General features: G+C 34.5%; 1 protein-coding gene across 1 annotated transcript in view; it reads right to left on the bottom strand.

Annotated features, from left to right (window-relative positions):
* adgra2 (adhesion G protein-coupled receptor A2) overlaps window positions 1–18,893 on the bottom strand; it is a 132,719-nt gene that overhangs the window by 66,773 nt on the left and 47,053 nt on the right. The window contains 1 exon segment of the mRNA NM_001318071.1: window positions 11,731–11,802. Coding sequence (NP_001305000.1) covers window positions 11,731–11,802 — 72 coding nt within the window.

Below are 18,893 nucleotides of genomic sequence, written 5' to 3' on the forward strand. Positions count from 1 at the left end.
GGGTACTATGTATGCAACGCACTTTTAACACATAACTTGTGGGCCCCTGGGCCCAAATATATTAACAGCCTATGTGTAACCCTGATCATCATTATTGTCAAGTGGCTCTTTTTAGTCACATGCCAGTAATGTCAGTGACACATGCCAGTGTCAGTGATCTTGTGACATGTGCCAGTAGGTGTCAGTATAAGCACGTTATAAGCACATTAATCTTTAAGTCTCTTTGCTTTAATATTTAAAAATCATAGAGTTTTCAACATGCATTTTATTATAACTGTTTAAAGGATATTATTTAAAATACCTTAAAATGAAAATAAGTTAAATAATAAAATAAATGAATGAATTAAAAACATAGAGAAGTCCGTATTGTAGGGAACAAAGGAACTGCCAGGATGCAATAATATACAGTACAACAGATAAGTGTAACCCCTCCCATACATAAGCATGCCACAATAAATTTGACTGACATGTTCTGTCAAATGACTATATTACGTACGGAAGTATGACTACGAATACATAAAATAAATGCGTTTAAATTAAAACATCGTGGAGTAGCTCAGCAAATAAACTAACTTGCGACGCGATAAATTAGGTTAAAAGTCGCGTAATGATTAAATATGGTTTTGCTCGTGTTAATTAATGTCATAAGCTTCGCCGGGTGTCGATGTCACTGCAGTGACATGCAGCGCGACACTCTGAGTGACACAGGTCACTACACATGCCACTAGCGAGTGACACATGACAGCAGAAATCCGGACGTGCCACCGGAAGTGTCACTACACTCAGTGGCATGTGCCAGTGTCATCTGTACGTCAGATGTCGTGTCACTCCATGTTAAAACTGCTACTGTGAATCCGCGTTCAAGCGCACATAAGCTAAAACTCGCCCCAAGCACCGGCAAAAACAAATAACAATGAATGTGTCGAGGAAAGAGTAAGGACATATCTTAATTATTTATTAATAAACATATTCTGAGTCAGTGTCGCAAAGATCCTGACTGGCAATCTCCTCTTGGACTCGCCTTTAGAAATTCATCTTTACGGATTACATGAAGGAGTTTTTTTGTTTTCGATTTGTTTTATTTCGTTAAGTAATAATTTAAAGCTTTCTATAAATATATTTATTATGTCTGTGAGGCATATACATTTTGCTTCATTTTGTTAAGCGCTCCTGTTCAAAAACCAGACGACAGAAAGCGCATAATTTTGGTTTTCTTTATTTTATAAAAACGCTGTAACGTTTTTTGATGTATTACTCGTACTTTGTGAGCAAAAATGACGGATAACTTTAAATTGCTCCCACTGAAAAAATGCAAGTGATTGCTCTGGCGCCTCGATGTCCCGCAAGCTTTTTATAAGCAAACTATGCGCCTAATAGCACACATTCTTTAACGTTTAAGCTACCATTGTTTTATACTTGAACTGTTTTATATCTTTTATTTTAGGCAAGTTGTGATGATCTGAGAAGGCAAACTGATCAAACAGATGATGGTCTTCCGCTGGGCGCTGTTCGTTAAAAAAAAAACTTATTTTTAACGAATAAAAAATGCTCCAAACGTTTTTCTAAATAAGCTGAATAAAAAACGAAACTAAATATAAACACTTTGCCATTAGGCTACATACAAAAACTGAACTATTTCATAGCTGAAACACTAAGTTGTTTAAGGAGAAGGGGGAAATATATTTTTTGTCCCGTCTATTGCTTCACTGTTATTTCGAGAATAAACCCAGCATAATATGCAGATGTCATTCCCAAAACATATCAGCGTATATGTGCCGAAAACGAAAGTTTCATACAAATTCTGAATGGATTATAGCCTGGAAAGTGCAAAGCACGCTCCTCTTATTATCACTAAAAAGCGTCACTAATCTTAGTTATCTCACAAAGATCCGTTATAATTTATAAAGCTCTCTAAATTACACAATTAATCTTTTATTTACATGGCGTCTACACTCAAAAGATGATTCACGAGCACACAAAATGGCACTTAATAAAAACCAATCCGGCGCTTTCAGCAGTGAGTGAATTCTGTGAATCTAGAGAAATGACAGATTGCAATATCCGTGAACCTGATTTTTTTTTTCCCCGCAGCCACAGTACGCCGGAAATCCGGCGTGGTGCCGGAACGCTATCACCCCTGTATACATACATATATACATTTTTTTACTGTTGCTCTGACTAAAGTCCAAAAGTTAATAATTTATGTTATTTATTGCTTGATTTTTCAAGCTACCACACAGAAGTGCTCTGTTTGTTAAATGAATTTTAAAATTAGGTGAATGGAAAAAAAAGGAACATCCTGGATCTGTTTTTTTTTTATGTATTAATGAAGTATCGGTTCGGGTTTCGGTATTAGTACTGTAGATACTCAAAGTCAAATGACTCAGACTCGAGAGCTGAAAAAAAATGATCAGGACATCCCTAGTCTTAGCATGTATTTCATTAACTGATTTTCAAAAGTTTAAGTCAGTTTGAAATCTACATTTGTAATGTTCACTTTGCAAACTCACATGGCTTTTCTTTAGGTTAACAATTAATCTGTACAAGTTAATCCAATAAAACTTATTTGTTTTGGTAATCTTCACAGTCTGACCTCTGCTTCTGCATCTGGAGTGGTGGTCAATTCTTTGTCAATGTCAATTTGATGACCTCAGCCACAATATTTTGAACCACACCCCTTTTTCTGTTAGTTTGCTATAAGAGAATGAAGCACAAAAATGAAAGCCTCGCCCCTACCCAATATTTTGTTTCAGTCGGAAAGACATCAACATATTTAAACTCTCAGTTGCTTGCTGGACTCTCAGCAACTTCATGTTTACAGATTTCATACATCCTGCACAAACCCTATCTTAACTTTTTTATTATTCTTAAAATACAATTACTATCTGATTTAACTTTCAAACTGTGTTTCCTACTAATCTTTGACTATGTTTACATGGACATCAGTAATCAAATTATTTGCCTTAATCTGAATCAGACAGTATGATTAAGGTGTTTACATTAGTTGCTTTTTCAATGTTCCTTTCATGATCTCGTTTTACATGTTATAGCACATCATTTGATTAACGCCATTGCATCATCACACTATCCACATGTCCTCTGGAGTTCCATGTAATTTCTGGTGTTTCATTTTTAATTTGTCGACTTTAACTGCAATTTGGCCCGTTCACTTTCATTCAGGAAAATTGTATATATGCTCCTGTGACAAACGAGATATTGGATCAAAGAGTGTTGTTTTATTGGAATTTGATACTTCACATGTCTTAATCCGATTTATGTTTAGTTCGATTATGACCTTAATCGGATTAAATTAATCAAAAAAGCTGTTTACATAGTAGACTTAATAGAATACTTTTAGTAGAGTATTGTCTTAATCGTATTAAAATCAGATTATTGGTGTCCATGTGAATGTACTTATTATTGCTGATGTTGTTTTGTTTGTTTTTAGTTTAACAGAATATGTGGGCATGCTCTATTAAATTGATTTTATTAAATGTTTTGCATTTGGTTTGTTGTCATGTCCTCCAAACCTCGGCTGCAGAAAGAGCCAGCCACTCAATTAGATCAGAATTCACACATAATGACGGATCAAAGGGTATCATAGTGGATTGTGAAGATATCTGACTCAAACTATATTATGTTTCTGCTTTGTTTAACTTAACTAACTTAACTAAAATATAATACATACTAATGCCATGTATTTTAAAAACACAGATTTTTTTAAAAGAAATTATGTGTTACTAACAGAGAGTTAACATCCATAGATTCACATCTACCGTAACATCACTACCCCCATCCTGACCCCCTTTAACTACAATCCCAGGTATGAATGTGTTTGTGGGCACATCTCCAGTTTCTCTGACCTTTGACCTCTGCAGCTCTCTGGGGGTCTTGTCTGCACTTGCAAAAACAAGCAAATCAGATCCTTTTACCCCAAACAAACACCTACATACAGAGGGCAGCCCTGTCTTACACACACATGGCTAATCACTGCACATGTGCACGTGTGCACACATGAACACAAGCAAGCACACGTGCACATACTAATGACCTTACACATACACAAACACACGCGCATACATGGCCTATAGCAATGAAAAACAAAGTATTTGTTTATGCTCACAAAAAAAAAAAAAAAAAAAAAAAGTTTACTACTTTCTAAAAAGTGCTGGGTTGTCATAAAACTCAAGTTGGGTCCAATATTAATAAAACCCAACATTGGGTTAATTTTAATTAAAAAAACACGTAAAACAGAAGATTTATTATTATTATTATTATTATTATTATTATTATTATTATTATTATTATTATTATGCTTTAAACAACGCATGACAACAAAACAAACAGAATAATGCCAGGGTGATAGAAGGTAAATAATGATAATAACAGTACAAAAATAAATAAATAAAACAAACACAAAAATAATAACTAAATTAATAAATAATTAAATACAATTCTTACAATTACAAACAAGCAGGATCTTTACATTAATCAAAAATGTTAAAATAGAGCATAAATGGAGAGTTTTAATGACCTTTCTACTAGCACTATGTCGAATAGTACAAAATACATTTTTCAATTCCTTCAAAAACAAAGTAAAACAGGTTTTTTTTTGTTGTTGTTGGAAAATGTACACTTATGAATGTAAAACTAAATAAACAAAATTAATAAATTAATAACAAAAAACTTAATTATTCAGATTATCATAATTAAAATATCTAAAAATTAAGTTTTCAAAATGCAAATTAAAATTACAGGGCTCTATCATACGCCCAGAGTCACAATGCGGCGCAAGACGTGACGCAATTGTTGTTGGCTAGTTTCAGCTGGATGCAGGGGTCATTTTGACGTTTTGCACCACACTGTTTAAATAGCAAATGCATTTGTGCTCATATGCGCGCCCATAACCGTTTCTGGTGTAAAAAAGGAAGTGTGTTAAGGCGCATTGCTAGCGCTTCAAAATGGACCAGCAGAAAGCAAGTCTAAAGTCCAGCACAGAGCGCGTCAGTTGTGCGCCTCGCTTCAACATTGCTTAACACCCACAGGATGTTATACAATTATCTTTACAAATGAAAAAGAATTATTGAAATAAAATATTACAAAAATTATTATTTTCTAGCCTACATAAAAACCACCGTCTCCATACCTTCTTCATCTCGTGGGGCTTTTTCAGTATTTTCAAGACAATTTTCTTGTGTATAATGTTATTATAAGCAGTAGTATTTTTTATTATATGCATATTTATATTTGTTTTATTAAAAACAAGCTTAGATTTGTCCACCTCTCAATGGCATGTGGATTTGGATGTAACTGTTTTTTGAGCACACTTCATTAGTATTGTTTATGTATTAGTTTGCTTGAAATTAGAACTGAATTTAGAAATAGTCTTAAAACAAATTAATGCTTGACAAATAAAATTAATAATGTATAGGCTAATGGATGTCTGTGCGTACAACATGTTTTCTTATCCACAAAAGAGAGTGAAAGTGAAAGTAAAGAATGAGGAGGCTCATTCTCTCATTCTCACGCTGCAGATGCTCTGTTTAACTCTTATTTCTCTAGTGAAGCATTCAGTTTTTCCACCAACAAAGTCCGTCATGTAAATAGCAAATGCGTGGTGCAACACAACTGACTCTTAAAGGGAATAGGAGATGAGACTGGTTTATTTTCAGAACACACCTATAACTCATTAAGAGAATAAGCTCAACCATGTTACACCATGTGCCGTGGCGCAAAGCGGATTTTTCCATCTCTAAAATAGTAAAAGTGGATTCGTACACACCCTTAATGCTTTTGCGACCTGCACTTTGGACTTTGCTCTTAGATCGTCAAAATAAAACCCAAAGAATACTTATTTTTTAAATAATGACAAAGCATCATACCAAAGCTTTTTAGCATAACCACAGTGATGACCAAAAGATGTGGGGTACAGTTCCCAAATGCAAAGAACAAAAAGAACAATTTATATCAATGTCCTTTTTAAATTTACTGAGAAAATGTTTGGGAAACTGGATGGAAATTATGAATTAGTTTAAAAGATATCTAATCAAATCGAATCACTTTTATTGTCACATCAGCAGAAGCATGTGTACTATGATGAGTGAAAAGCTTAGGTGCTGGCTCCAGACAGTACAAAATACAACAACAGTGCAAAATACAACAGTAAGCTGGCAATAAGACGTAAACAGCAATGCTGGCAATAAGACGTAAAAGACAATAAATAGGTGTATAACTAGTCTGACTGTTGGTGGAAAATTATTGTAGGCAATATTGTTTTAAGCAGGGATTGGTTAAAGTGCAGTGCATGCTACATCTTGATGGTATGCAGTAAGGGGTATGGAAAGAGTTTGTGAGAAGTGTGTTAAGATGTTTCTTTTATCTTATTTGTAACAAAAATTGTGAGGTAATGACCAAATACTTTTCCATTTAGGAAGTGAACCAGAAGATTGCTCAGACTTTTATGTCAGAATGCTGATGTAGCTGAAACTGAAGATTATGTAGAGGCGGGGCTTTCTTCTGCGCATCATTCCCTTATAGCAAACTAATGATAAGATAGTGTATTAATATGCAGCTGCTCAGGTTGACATTAACAGAGAGACAGCCTCTCCAAACACAGAAGCAAATGGTCAGACTTTCTTTAGCTACATTTCCATCCATCTATTTTTATGCACATGTTGGATTTTTAAAAAAAAAAAAAAAGGTTGATGGAAACAGATGCGCATACACTTTTTTAAAACTGCACATAAAAAAAATTACACGCATAACTGAGTAGGATAAACTTTTTATTCTATAAGAAAAGATGTGCATAAACTGTAATGGAAACCAAACAAATTCTAGTATGCGCATTAAAAAGTCATGTCATTTGGTTACAAGAGATCATGTGATGATATAAATATGTGTGAATGGACAAACCAGCAGGCTGAGCCCACTGTAAAACATCTGACATGCTGTGCTGGTCGTTCTAAAACGCCTTAACCATTTCAGTATAAGTATTTTTACGTAACTAATAATGACCTCCAGAACTGTCAAAAGCATCTGCACTCCGCGTCTCACCCCTTCAAATGTCACCACGCGTTCATTGCAGTGTTGTCTTCTGAGGCGCAAGTCATTTATTAAATAAGGAAACGCAGCTTCTCAAACCGCAGCAAATTCTGTTTTTACTGTGGATATTTGGAGCAAGTTAATCAGGAAGTGATGATTTTGTTCACTTTGACTTGTTGGATTTGAAATGCTGCTTAATTTATGTGTTTTATGCAATATTCTAGTTTTGCGTATAAAGTTATTTCATATTTTTGGATAGAAAGATAGCAATCCAAATGGTAACACTATTTTGGTAGTCCATTTGAGTATTAGTAGACTGTCTACCTAAAATCTGTCGATACTGCTCCTTCAACAGACATTTAACTTACTATAAGGCAAGTCATTTCACTCGGTGGCTATCTTTGAAACGCCTTGCGGACAGCATGCTTCGGCATTCTGATGAAGGGTGGAAACATTAAATTCTCCAAAACTACTTGCCAAGCTTTCAATTATGTTTCATATTATGAATAACCGATGCAATTAAACAACAACTGCCTATTTAGTTTCATATTGTACAAAATCTGCAGAAACTCACGTCTGGTTCGAGCCACTCCCTTGGAGAGTTGTCATTCTATAGCAATCGATGATTGGCTCCTGTGCTAGAAGGCGGGCTTTATTCACCATATAGCGATCGCTGATTGACTCCTGTACTAGAAGGCGGGGCTTCAATCACCATCAGTTACACTTTTCCCCATTCAAAAGTGACATGTCATTCGTATTCTATGGTCTTTGCTTAAAGAAACTTTGCAAATAAATGTCAACTTACACTAACCCTAACCCTAACCCCAACCCCAACCTAACAGTCTACTTATAATCTAATGAGATTTAGTTGGGATGTAGATGCAATGTAACTTAAATTCAACAAATGGACCATCTAATTGAAGTGACCAAACAAACATTTTCTGTGGATTGACTTAACTTGAATACTCACTTTAACAATAACAATGTAAGCTATGAAAATAAATACACAATTTATATTTAAATTACATTTTAACCTAACAGTTGTCCATATTTGACCCAATACAGTGTTATGACACTCCAGCATGTTTTAACGTATATGGAATCAATTAGAGAGCTAAAAATCTGTTTTATTAGATAATAATATAGACTAGCTGTCAGTTTGCACCAACACTGAAGGTCATTCAGTAACTGAACATATTTCATCCTCCTTCAATCCCTGGCAGCCTCCTCTCCTCCTCCTCTATTATCTCTCCAGTTTTCACTTAATGATATATGGAGGTGTAATGAGACTCTTTCCTCTAAAGTTGTGTGATAGTCACGCGTACAGGCTCATCCTCCCAATTGTAGCAGCTTACAGTTACAGCAAACGGGTCTTCAGCAAAATTAGTTTTAACATTGAGTGTGGGAATTTGAGGAACACTCTTTTCTAATTTAAAGTTCCACATTGCTGATTTATTTTAACAGAAAACAACACAGACACAGCCTTTTCATGTTCAACGCAGATGATTTTGATTGACTGTTTGATGCATTCTTTGGTATACAGTTAGTTTCATATAAACACAAAGTTCAAGTACTTTCAGGCAATTATTTGCAATAAACTTCCATATCACCACACTAAATGAAATCAGTTATTTTAAATTACTTTACAGCCTACAACTAAATGAATAAATAAATGAATGGATGGATGGATGAATGGATGAATGAATGAATGAATGAACTCAGGAAGTAAAGAATTATGGCTCAGGTTTGGCATAAAGCTGGTAGAGCAAACACCCGCCTTTAAAGCAGCACACAAGACTTGGGTCAGATGTTAAACGTAGTATTTGGCGCTGATATGTGACATGTATCTGGGCCACATAAGTTTGATATTTATGACCACATTAAAAAAACATTTTGTAATTATTGTTGCGTGAAAAAAAATTCCGCCGGTCAGATCGCTTTAAAAAAAGCATGCTCATAACACACCTAAAGTGCAATGCTTCATGGGTTTATCAGTTTCATTGCAGATGTGACACACCAACGTATCTGCCTAAATCAGCTTTTGCCGGCCAGAGCTAAGCCAGAGAAATTTCCTATGTGGAAATAAATAAATAGATGACATAAACATACTTTCCCTTCCTAATTACAGCATTTTTTATTTTTTATTTTTTTGCAGTCAATGGCTTAAGATTAAATATTTATAACAAAAATTGCACAATTTAGTCACAGAGGCTTTAAATGAGACGTCCAGTCCAACAATCAGGAGCTGTTGTTAAAGAAAAAATGTCTTGAAAGACAACATCTAAACACTGTCTTCAGTTGTTTGTATCCATAGTATATAAAGAATAATAAACAGGGGTCTGTTGAATTTTATGAATTGTATGGTTTGCTTTGCATTGTGGCTGCATCTCGATTTCATTTGTGCAACAAGCCAAAATGTCCTTCGATGTCAGCAAAAATAAAATAAAAAAATAAAAATATAAAAAATATATATAAAAAATAAAATAAAATAAAATAAAATAAAATAAAATAAAATAAAATAAAATAAAATAAAATAAAATAAAATAAACTTTGGTGTGCACAGGGTTGTTGGTGTAATGTGTCTCTATGCCACCACAAGCAAGATGCCGCACTGGGCGATCACTCACATTGCCCATGCCTAAATCTCCCACTGTATGATATTATGATTTCCAGTTACGGTAGTCACATTTCCTTTAGTAATTTCTCTAGTCTTCAATATATCCTTCAAAAACCATTAAAAGATGCTCATAAATATTATTTATTATTTGTTGAAAAAATAATATTTTCTGGATCAAACATTTATGTACAGCATTTATTGATGTTAATGATTTCTATTGATGTAAACACTTTATTGAATTAATTACAAAAGTTATTTGAAGGAATAGTGCATCTCAACATGTCATTTCATTCAAAAAGTTTCTTTTTTATGTTGAAAACGAAAGAAGATAATTTGAAGAAAGTAAAAAAACTTGTAACTATTGGCATCTTTATTAGGTAAAACAAATACTATGAGATTCAATGGTTCCAGCTTTCAAAATATCTTTTTCATTCATTAATTTTCCTTCGGCTTAGTCCCTTATCTATAAGGGGTCACCAGAGCGGAATTAACCACCAACTATTTTGGAAACAAACATACACTCTCGCATTCAAAGATGCACTCATTGCAGTCAATTTAGTTCATCCAATTTACCTAGCGCATGTCTTTGGACTTCTTTGGGGGAAACTAGAGGAAACCCACAGGAACACAGGGAGAACATGCAAACTCCACACATAAATGCTAACTGGCCCATCTGGGACTCGAACCAACAACCCTTTTGCAGTGAGGTGACAGTGATAACCGCTCAGCCACTGTGCAAAAACATCATCTTTTGTGTTTAAAAGAAAGAAACTCATAAAGGTTTAAAACAAGTAGAAGGTGTGTAAATGAATTGAATGTACTATCCCTTTAATGAAAATTGAGTCATGCATTGTTAGTTCTTGTGAACTCTGTGCAAATAACTAATGTTAACAAGAACAACTTTGGATTTTAATATTGCTTTATAGACCTGCACGATATATAATTTCAGCATAGATATCGCAATGGGATAATTTGCAAAAGTAACATTGCAGCATACGCAATGTTGGGTCTGGATTATAGTTTATTATTTGCATGTTTTTGAGGCATGATGATTTTAAAAGCATTCAAGCATAAAAAAATGTGTAACTTTAATAATGATTTTTATGCAGCATTATATTTGATGTGATCATTTAACATGTGATTGTTCAAATACTGTACCTAAATACAACAACATGATTATTATTTTCCATTTTTTCTCTATTGTATTTGTCTATGATATAATGTTTTATATATATATATATATATATATATATATATATATATATATATATATATATATATATATATATATATATATATATAAAATGTATAATTTACTCCTTTGCAGAATCATCTTAATCAATCTAAAATTATTAATTCTTTCCAAATAGAGATATTAAAGTTATCTAGTCAAATTGTAATCATGTCGCATTATTTATCCCAGAAAAACACAATATCAAAATTGATAAATTGATTTTTCCAATATTGTGTAGCCCTACTGCCTTAGTTAAATTATGATTAATAAATGTACGCATATTGTGAATTACAACCTCATTGTAAAGTGTGACCAAAAGCTTTCTACATTCAAAAAATTACTTTTGATAAATTTTTTAAGTTTTGGGGGATAATTGAATTGTTTTATCAGTTTGTAAAACTGGTTTAGTTAATCAGTTTGTTTTGGGTCACTATGAAGGAACTGGGTGCTCTGGTTTTCCCCAACAAGTTCAAAGACATGCGCTAGAGGTGAAATGGGTAAGCTAAATTGTCCGTAGTGTATGTGTGTTTGTCCTGGTCCTCCAGGTTGGGGGTTGAGCATTGGGCTAACAACCCACCCTGTAAAAATTGTTATGAAACAACATGGTTCGGCTAAATATCAGGTTTGATATAAATGGCCCTGAGAGTAAGTAAATAAATAAGTCACAGTATGTAAAATATATTATATGTCAGTTAAGTCAGTGCTTATTTGTTTTTTATAATATAGTACTTGAATCCATAATGACTCAAGCTGCCCATTGCCTAGACGGCAAGCATCAAAGAAACCACTGAGCTTCGCAATGGTGATAAATATTATGACAAGGAAGAGGTTTACTTACAGCTTCTCAAGGGAGGATAAGCCAGCGAAGGAGCCATTTTTCAGCATGCGAATACGGTTGTTGCTCAGATTTCTGCAAAGAAAGGCAAAGCTGAGATGAAATGAGTCATTGTGATGACAGTCACTAATCGCGCATTCATAGGCAGAGATGTAAAATAAAATCCCACCATGTATCCAATGAAAACACACCTCACTCAAATACTGTCATGCACACCCCTGCCAGCAAGCATGCTAAACTAAAACACACACACCCGTGTCCAACAAAAATATGCATATGCAGTAAACACCCTGACACAAGCATGCGTCTATGGCTAGACACCTATGTTATACATGCTTGCCAGGTCTCACAAATAGTATTCATTTGCTGCCTACAGTCTCCATGACTGGAGCATTAGACTTATACACACCATTGGCCTAAAACGAACACTCACAAATCACCAAATGTGAGTGAAAATCTGCACCGCAAATTTGATCTCCCAATGCCAGGGAATACATTATAATACCAGTAACACCAGTGCTTTTTCACCATGTGGAGACACTATTTTGTTTCCCATGAGGAAAACAGCTCATAAATTATATTGAATTATTTGTTTTGAAAATGTAAAACTTGTGAATGTTTTCTATGAGGGTTGGGTTTAGGGGTAGTGTTGGAGTGAGAGGACAGAATGCATTTGAAGTGAGTTTTTCTCCTAAGACAAGAATGGGTGCTTTTTAAATACTTTTAGGACAGCTTTGATGAAAGGTTTTGCTCCAATTGAAATGTTAACTACTGTATGCAGCCTGTGAAGATTAAAAATCACTACAGTATGTCTGTGGGGCGTCACCATAAAACATGAAAACCCAATAAAATAAAGAACATGAAAACCCAATTTAATAAAGACAAATATTTTCATCTATATTACAAAAACACCTTCAAATGCACAAAGAGAGACACACATACACACATTTCCAAGGTGATCTCAGTGTTATCTTGTAAATATATTCTGTGATAACTGATAAGAAAAAACTAAAATAATAACCTGGTTAACGAGGACAAATTACACACATCACGGTATATAGCAGTGGTCCCCAACCTTTTTACCTCCACGGACTGGTCAAAGCTTGACAGTTTCACTGTGACCCAGGGGGTAAAAAAATTTTAATCTGTTTAATCTGCCCTTGTTAAAAAATAAATAAATAAAGCATTCATATCTTAAAAACAACAACATTAAAACTACTGAGCCCATTCTCTATACAGTATATTGCATATCAGGCTCATGACCAGTTTTGGGGAAAGTTACTTTTGAAAGTAGTGCATTACAATAATGGGTTACTTCCCCAAAAATGTAACTAATTGCGTTACTTAGTCACTTTTTATGAAAGTAATGCATTATATAACTTTTTGCACTTCTTTTCCCTACCTGGCTAAGATTTGATCTCTTTCTGAACAGTTTTTTTATACCTTTTTTTAATAGAAAAGTTTTGCATTCATTGTACCTATTAACAACACATTCATTTTCCTTTAAAAAAAGTAGGATAAAATTATAGTTTGAGAACTTTTTGAGCCCAGACCTATACATGCTGTATACACAGATTAACGAAAGCATGTAATATGTTTGCTACTTTTGTGTTATTAGTTAAATAAATTTACTGTCCATTGAGATAAAGATTGCAATAAAGCCTAAGAGTACTAACAAGAAATACGTTAAGGCAAAAAAAGATTTTAATCCTTTAAAATGTTTAATAACAAACTTAACAGTAAAACGATAGTAAAAAAATCCCCAAATCTAAATAAATATTTTAACTTTAAACATTAAATGACTTAACAACTGTGTAAATTATATTCGTACTATATTAAAAAAAAGAGTAGTCGCTTCTACAGTAGACAGTGGCTGCAGCTCCTCAACAATAAAAACAATAACTAGTCGAATTAATTGCTATACCTGGAGAACGTGAACTGATGTCAACCATTGTTGTCTAGCTGGAGATGGGGTGCGGGTGTGATGCTTTGCATTCAGTTTTGTTTATTTATTTTTTTTACTTATAATGCATTACCCCCTACACTACTCATGACAAATAAAAATGTTCTAGTTTTTATCCTCGTATATGGTATTATCACAATATTAACTTAAAAACCAAATCAAAAATACTTCGGGTATTGCATTTGATATACATTAAGTTGAAGTTTAACAAGTTTTTTTTAATACCACTAGGGACAATTTAATAAGGGCAGTAGCATCATGAACACATAAAAAGAGAAATAGCTTTTAAACAATATTAAAAAACACAATCCAGCATGCTTTATAAATACTACAAAAATAAAATAAAAAAGGCAATAAGACAAGACCCATACATTAAAAATGTATAAACTTGCTAGAATGTAAGATTCATTTATTTATTCATTTTTTTGTCGGCTTTGTCCCTTTATTCATCTGGGGTCGCCACAGCAGAACAAACCACCAACTTATCCACCACGTTTATTTTTAAGCAGCGGATGCCCTTCCAGCCGCAACCCATCTCTGGGAAACATCCAGACACACTTATTCACACTCACACAATACGTACAATTTAGCCTACCCAATTCATCTGTACCGCATGTCTTTGGACTGTGGGGGAAACCGGAGCACCCGGAGGAAACCCACGCGAACGCAAGGGAGAACATGTGAACTCCACACAGAAACGCCAACTGACTTTGATGTTCATGTAACTCTGCTATACTCCGCAGAGGCAAACTAATAATCTTGGAGCATTCAAAGTTTTGAGGCAATTTTTGTCTAACGAAGAGGAGAACCAGCATAAAAAGGAAAAGCCTATTATGCTCTCAATATCGATAGTATAAACAGTTCTCTACACAGTTTTCTACACAAAAAGAGTTCAGTTCCTAAGAACATACATTCTCTTATGATTCTCTGATCTCTACATGTCCGGATAAACCAAATGTTTCAACCAAATTAAATAGCAAAAGCATTGTAAAGTGGGTAACACTACAACAAAGACTCATTAGAAAATATTAGCAGTGAGAAACCAGATTGCAGCTACTTTGTTCAAATTTGTTTGCTAAATACATCTGAACTGCATTAGTGATTAAGTCCATTTAATAAAATAATTATGAAATAACAACTATGATTTTAACCTACTTTTACGTACACTCTGAAAAATTAAAGGTATGAGAGCTGTCCCTTGGGAGGTACTTTTTTAGGGTCCTTAATAATACCTCAAGTGTACATTACTGTACCTAAAAAGTACATAAGTGTACCTCTTGAAATTTTTAGGTACTAAAATATATCTTTGAGGTACCAATATGAGCACTTCAAAGGGTATCACCCCAGTGACAGATCTCATACCTTTATTTCTGAGAGTGTATAATAACCCTAAAAATAGTGATAGAATTTTCAATCAATATTTCAGCACGTAAGCCAGATTAACAAGGGAATATGTTTGAACTATTAAGATAACCAATTTGATATTCAAGTATTTTGATGCTGTTATGAACACCACATGCAAATACAATATGAATATTTTTTTTAAGAAGAGCTCAAAAAGGTTTAATAATTCCAATAAATGTGCACAGTATTTTAAAGGGCCCACAATATCAATATTGTGTATGTTCATTATCACAATACATTGAATATTATTGAATATTATCAACAAATATCTATATAGTGTGTTTTAATAGTTTATTTAAGATAGCATGGTGCTAAAACTAAAAACCGAAGAAAAAGCATGAAAGCTGATGCCCAAAAGCGAGTTCATCGAGCCGACAGCTACAAAGAACATCAACTTTAGCCATCAGACAAGGCTGTTTCCAATTAATCTTCACAGCTTAATGGAGGGATGGAAAGGGCGAGGGAATGAGGAAGAGGAGGGGGAGGAAGCCATAATCTTGATAATCACAGTGGATACATTTTTACATCAAAAGGAAGTCGAGGTCCACATCAAACGCACGGCCTGTTCTTTTCCACGACAATTATCCCTTTCGCCATTGGCTAATGGGCCTGAGACCAGAGAGTCTTATCGGGAGGAAGAAAGGAAAGAGAAGATGATGGTATGGGTTGAGCTTGTGAACAACAGGTTTGGATTAGGTTTATGTCTCATACAAACAACAAACAAAAACACACAAAGGCAAGCACGCTGAGCTGAAATGTGTTTTATGTGTCAGCTTGATGTCTGTTTGTCCTTAAAGCATCAATTTTACATTGTGACTTATCATACCATTATAACGTTCAACAATGGTTGTCACTTAAATTATGATGATATTATATAGAGCACAAATAATGTAATGGCCTACAACAAGATCATTTAAATAATCAAAACATACAGTCCAAAATGTACTGTATCAGTACATTTCAGTGTTTACAAAACATAAAACTACTCTATAACTTAACTCTTTTATTTGCACATTTTAATCTGAAGGTGTGTTTTTAGAGCCCTCATCTGTAAGGAGTTGGTAGATTGTTAAACAGATATTTAGAAACTGAATAATAATAATAATAATAATAATAATAATAATAAAATAATAATAAAATAATAACAATAATAATAAGTGAACTATGTGCTGCCGCTTTAAGTAGTATGGCAAAAAATAGCATGTAAAATGGCATTCAAGCTCACATTATTAGCATTTAACACTGAATAAAGCACAGTGTACATGAGGTGATTATAGTTGGTTTATCCTGTTGTTCAGCGGCAAGAAATAGAAACCATTTCTAAAGTATACATTTCAGGTGTTGGTTAGAACAAAAACTTCTTTTAATATGGAAAATATTCCTTGTCGTGTGTCATTGCTTTTATTTAGAACATGATTTAAATAAGCCTTAAATGAGTCTTTAAGTTCAATGGTCAGGCACAGTCCCGTTGGTCCTCAATCTGGCAACCTGTGCTTGTCTGTGTTTTTAACCAGGAATGCAATACCTAGTTAAGCCAATGGGTGTCAAACTTGGATACTGCACCTTTAATTGACCCTTATCAGAATTTGCATGAACTGCACACTAGACCACCCTTTTAGGTGAACTCATGACTCATAGTTTGACTCCAACTCTGTCCAGAGAGAGGCGTGCATTTTAAGGTGCTTTCAAACCTGTGGTCTGGATTATTTGGTTTCCTTTTCACACCACACTGATTGCTCTGGTCCTGACAAGTTTAAACAAACCAAAGTGACGTCATGTGACAATATCCATGCCATTCCTTGGCCACTAAATATCCTTCTTAAACTGCTTTTCAATTGGTCAACCAAAGTAAATGAAGCAGGTCTAAGAGCAACTTTCTTCTTCTTTCTTCTTTCTTCTTTCTTCGTGCCACAAGCATAGCATAGTTGCACAAGTCTATGTATTTTGTCCCGTGCCATTTAAATCACATACAACATAATGAAATCTTATAACAAACTAAATTCAAATTCTATCACAAATACGTGGAAAAACAAACACATTTAGATAACACAAAAACAAGCACATTATTTTACACAGCTAACAACACCTTTGTAAAAAAATTGCCTATTCAGTGATGAACAAGAAAATGCCTGATTTTGCGGTAATAATGCCAACAGCGCACATGGTATGCAAAAGTGCTTCTCTAGCACTGTATCTGATCTATGATTACATTTTTTTGTAATAGCAAATGCACACCTGCGTACCAATTATGTACACCCCTGATAATTGCATACATTTACATCTTCTAAAGTGTGTAATTGTGACTCATGTAACTCTATGGCCTGTTCTCAATGTGTCACAGCCAAGAAAAACTTAACTGTCTTTAATATCCTCTTAGTGGCAGGAAGTGTGTTACCAATCAGCACTGAAGTGCATGTTTGCAGTATGGCAGTGTGTGTGTGTGTGTGTGTGTGTGTAAATGTTGTAATGGAGAAAGAGTGTGTGTGTGCTTCCATTTGCAAACCAGCAGCTGGTTTGTCTTATTTCCTGCCTTGTGACAAAAGTTAATGAGCAGATTTAATCAACAGCATTTGAGGCAGTGATTTATTTTTTATTATTATTTTAGCACAAATACAAATTTTAGGTAAAAGGTCCTGAGTTCAATATCAATGGAATGAATGCATGGACATTCTAATATGTATTCACTGAATGAAAGTAAGCAGCTTAATAGAAAACAATTCTGCTCAGTGTTAAATGAACATACAATCCTCTATGAAGACAAACCACTGTTTATTTTCAGACCTACATTCGTTCTTCTGTGACACAATAATCGACATTAACTCAATGTTGCACAACAGAAGTCGAGTCAACTATATTAAAGTAAAGACACTACTGTTTAGAAATTGCATGAGAGCTTCATGAAATGGGTTGAGCTCCATGGCTGAGCAGCTGCATCCAAGCCTCACATCATTAAATGCAATTCAAAGTGTCAGATAAAGTTTAAAGCACACCGTCACTGGACTTCTACAACAGAAGAGATGTTTCCCATACTTCTCTGTCTGGAAAACCGATGGCAAGCTGACTGCATTGTGGCTAGTGTAAAATTTGGTAGAGGGAGTATTATGGTGTGGATTTGTTTTTTTAATGGTTGAGCTTGCCCCCTTAACTCCAGTGAAAAGGGAAATAACTCTTGATGCTTCAGCATACTAATAAAATTTGTACTATTTTCTGTGTGGGAACAGTTTGAGGATGGCCCTTTTCTGTTCCATTAGTGAACAAAGCATTAGTGCACAATGGATGAGCAAGTTTGGTGTGCACTTGAACCTATAAGAGGGACGTGAACAGAGCCCTGACCTCAACCCAATAGGACACCTATGGGTTAAAAGTCGATTAAAAGTGAAGCAAAGCCAAGCTTTTTTTTGTTGCTTTTAGAAGAATGGTCAAAATAACACTTTAAACTTTAACCATAAACACTCTAAACTTCTAAACCTTGTTGAAAGCCTCATCAGAAAGAATATACTGTTATATCTGCTGTTATATCTGCAAAAGTAACTCAATAAATCTTACAGATTTAGGTTGAGATATCATTAAAGTTGATGTGCATACAAAAGGGCGAGGCAGTGGCGCAGTAGGTAGTGCTGTCGCCTCACAGCAAGAAGGTCGCTGAGTTGCTGGCTCGAACCTCGGCTCAGTTGGTGTTTCTGTGTGAAGTTTGCATGTTCTCCCGGCCTTCGTGTGGGTTTCCTCCGGGTGCTCCGGTTTCCCCCACAGTCCAAAAGACATGTGGCCCAGGTGAATTGGGTAGTCTAAATTGTCTGTA

This window comes from Danio rerio, chromosome 8 (assembly GCF_049306965.1).
Source record: "Danio rerio strain Tuebingen ecotype United States chromosome 8, GRCz12tu, whole genome shotgun sequence".
Taxonomy (NCBI): Eukaryota; Metazoa; Chordata; class Actinopteri; order Cypriniformes; family Danionidae; genus Danio; species Danio rerio.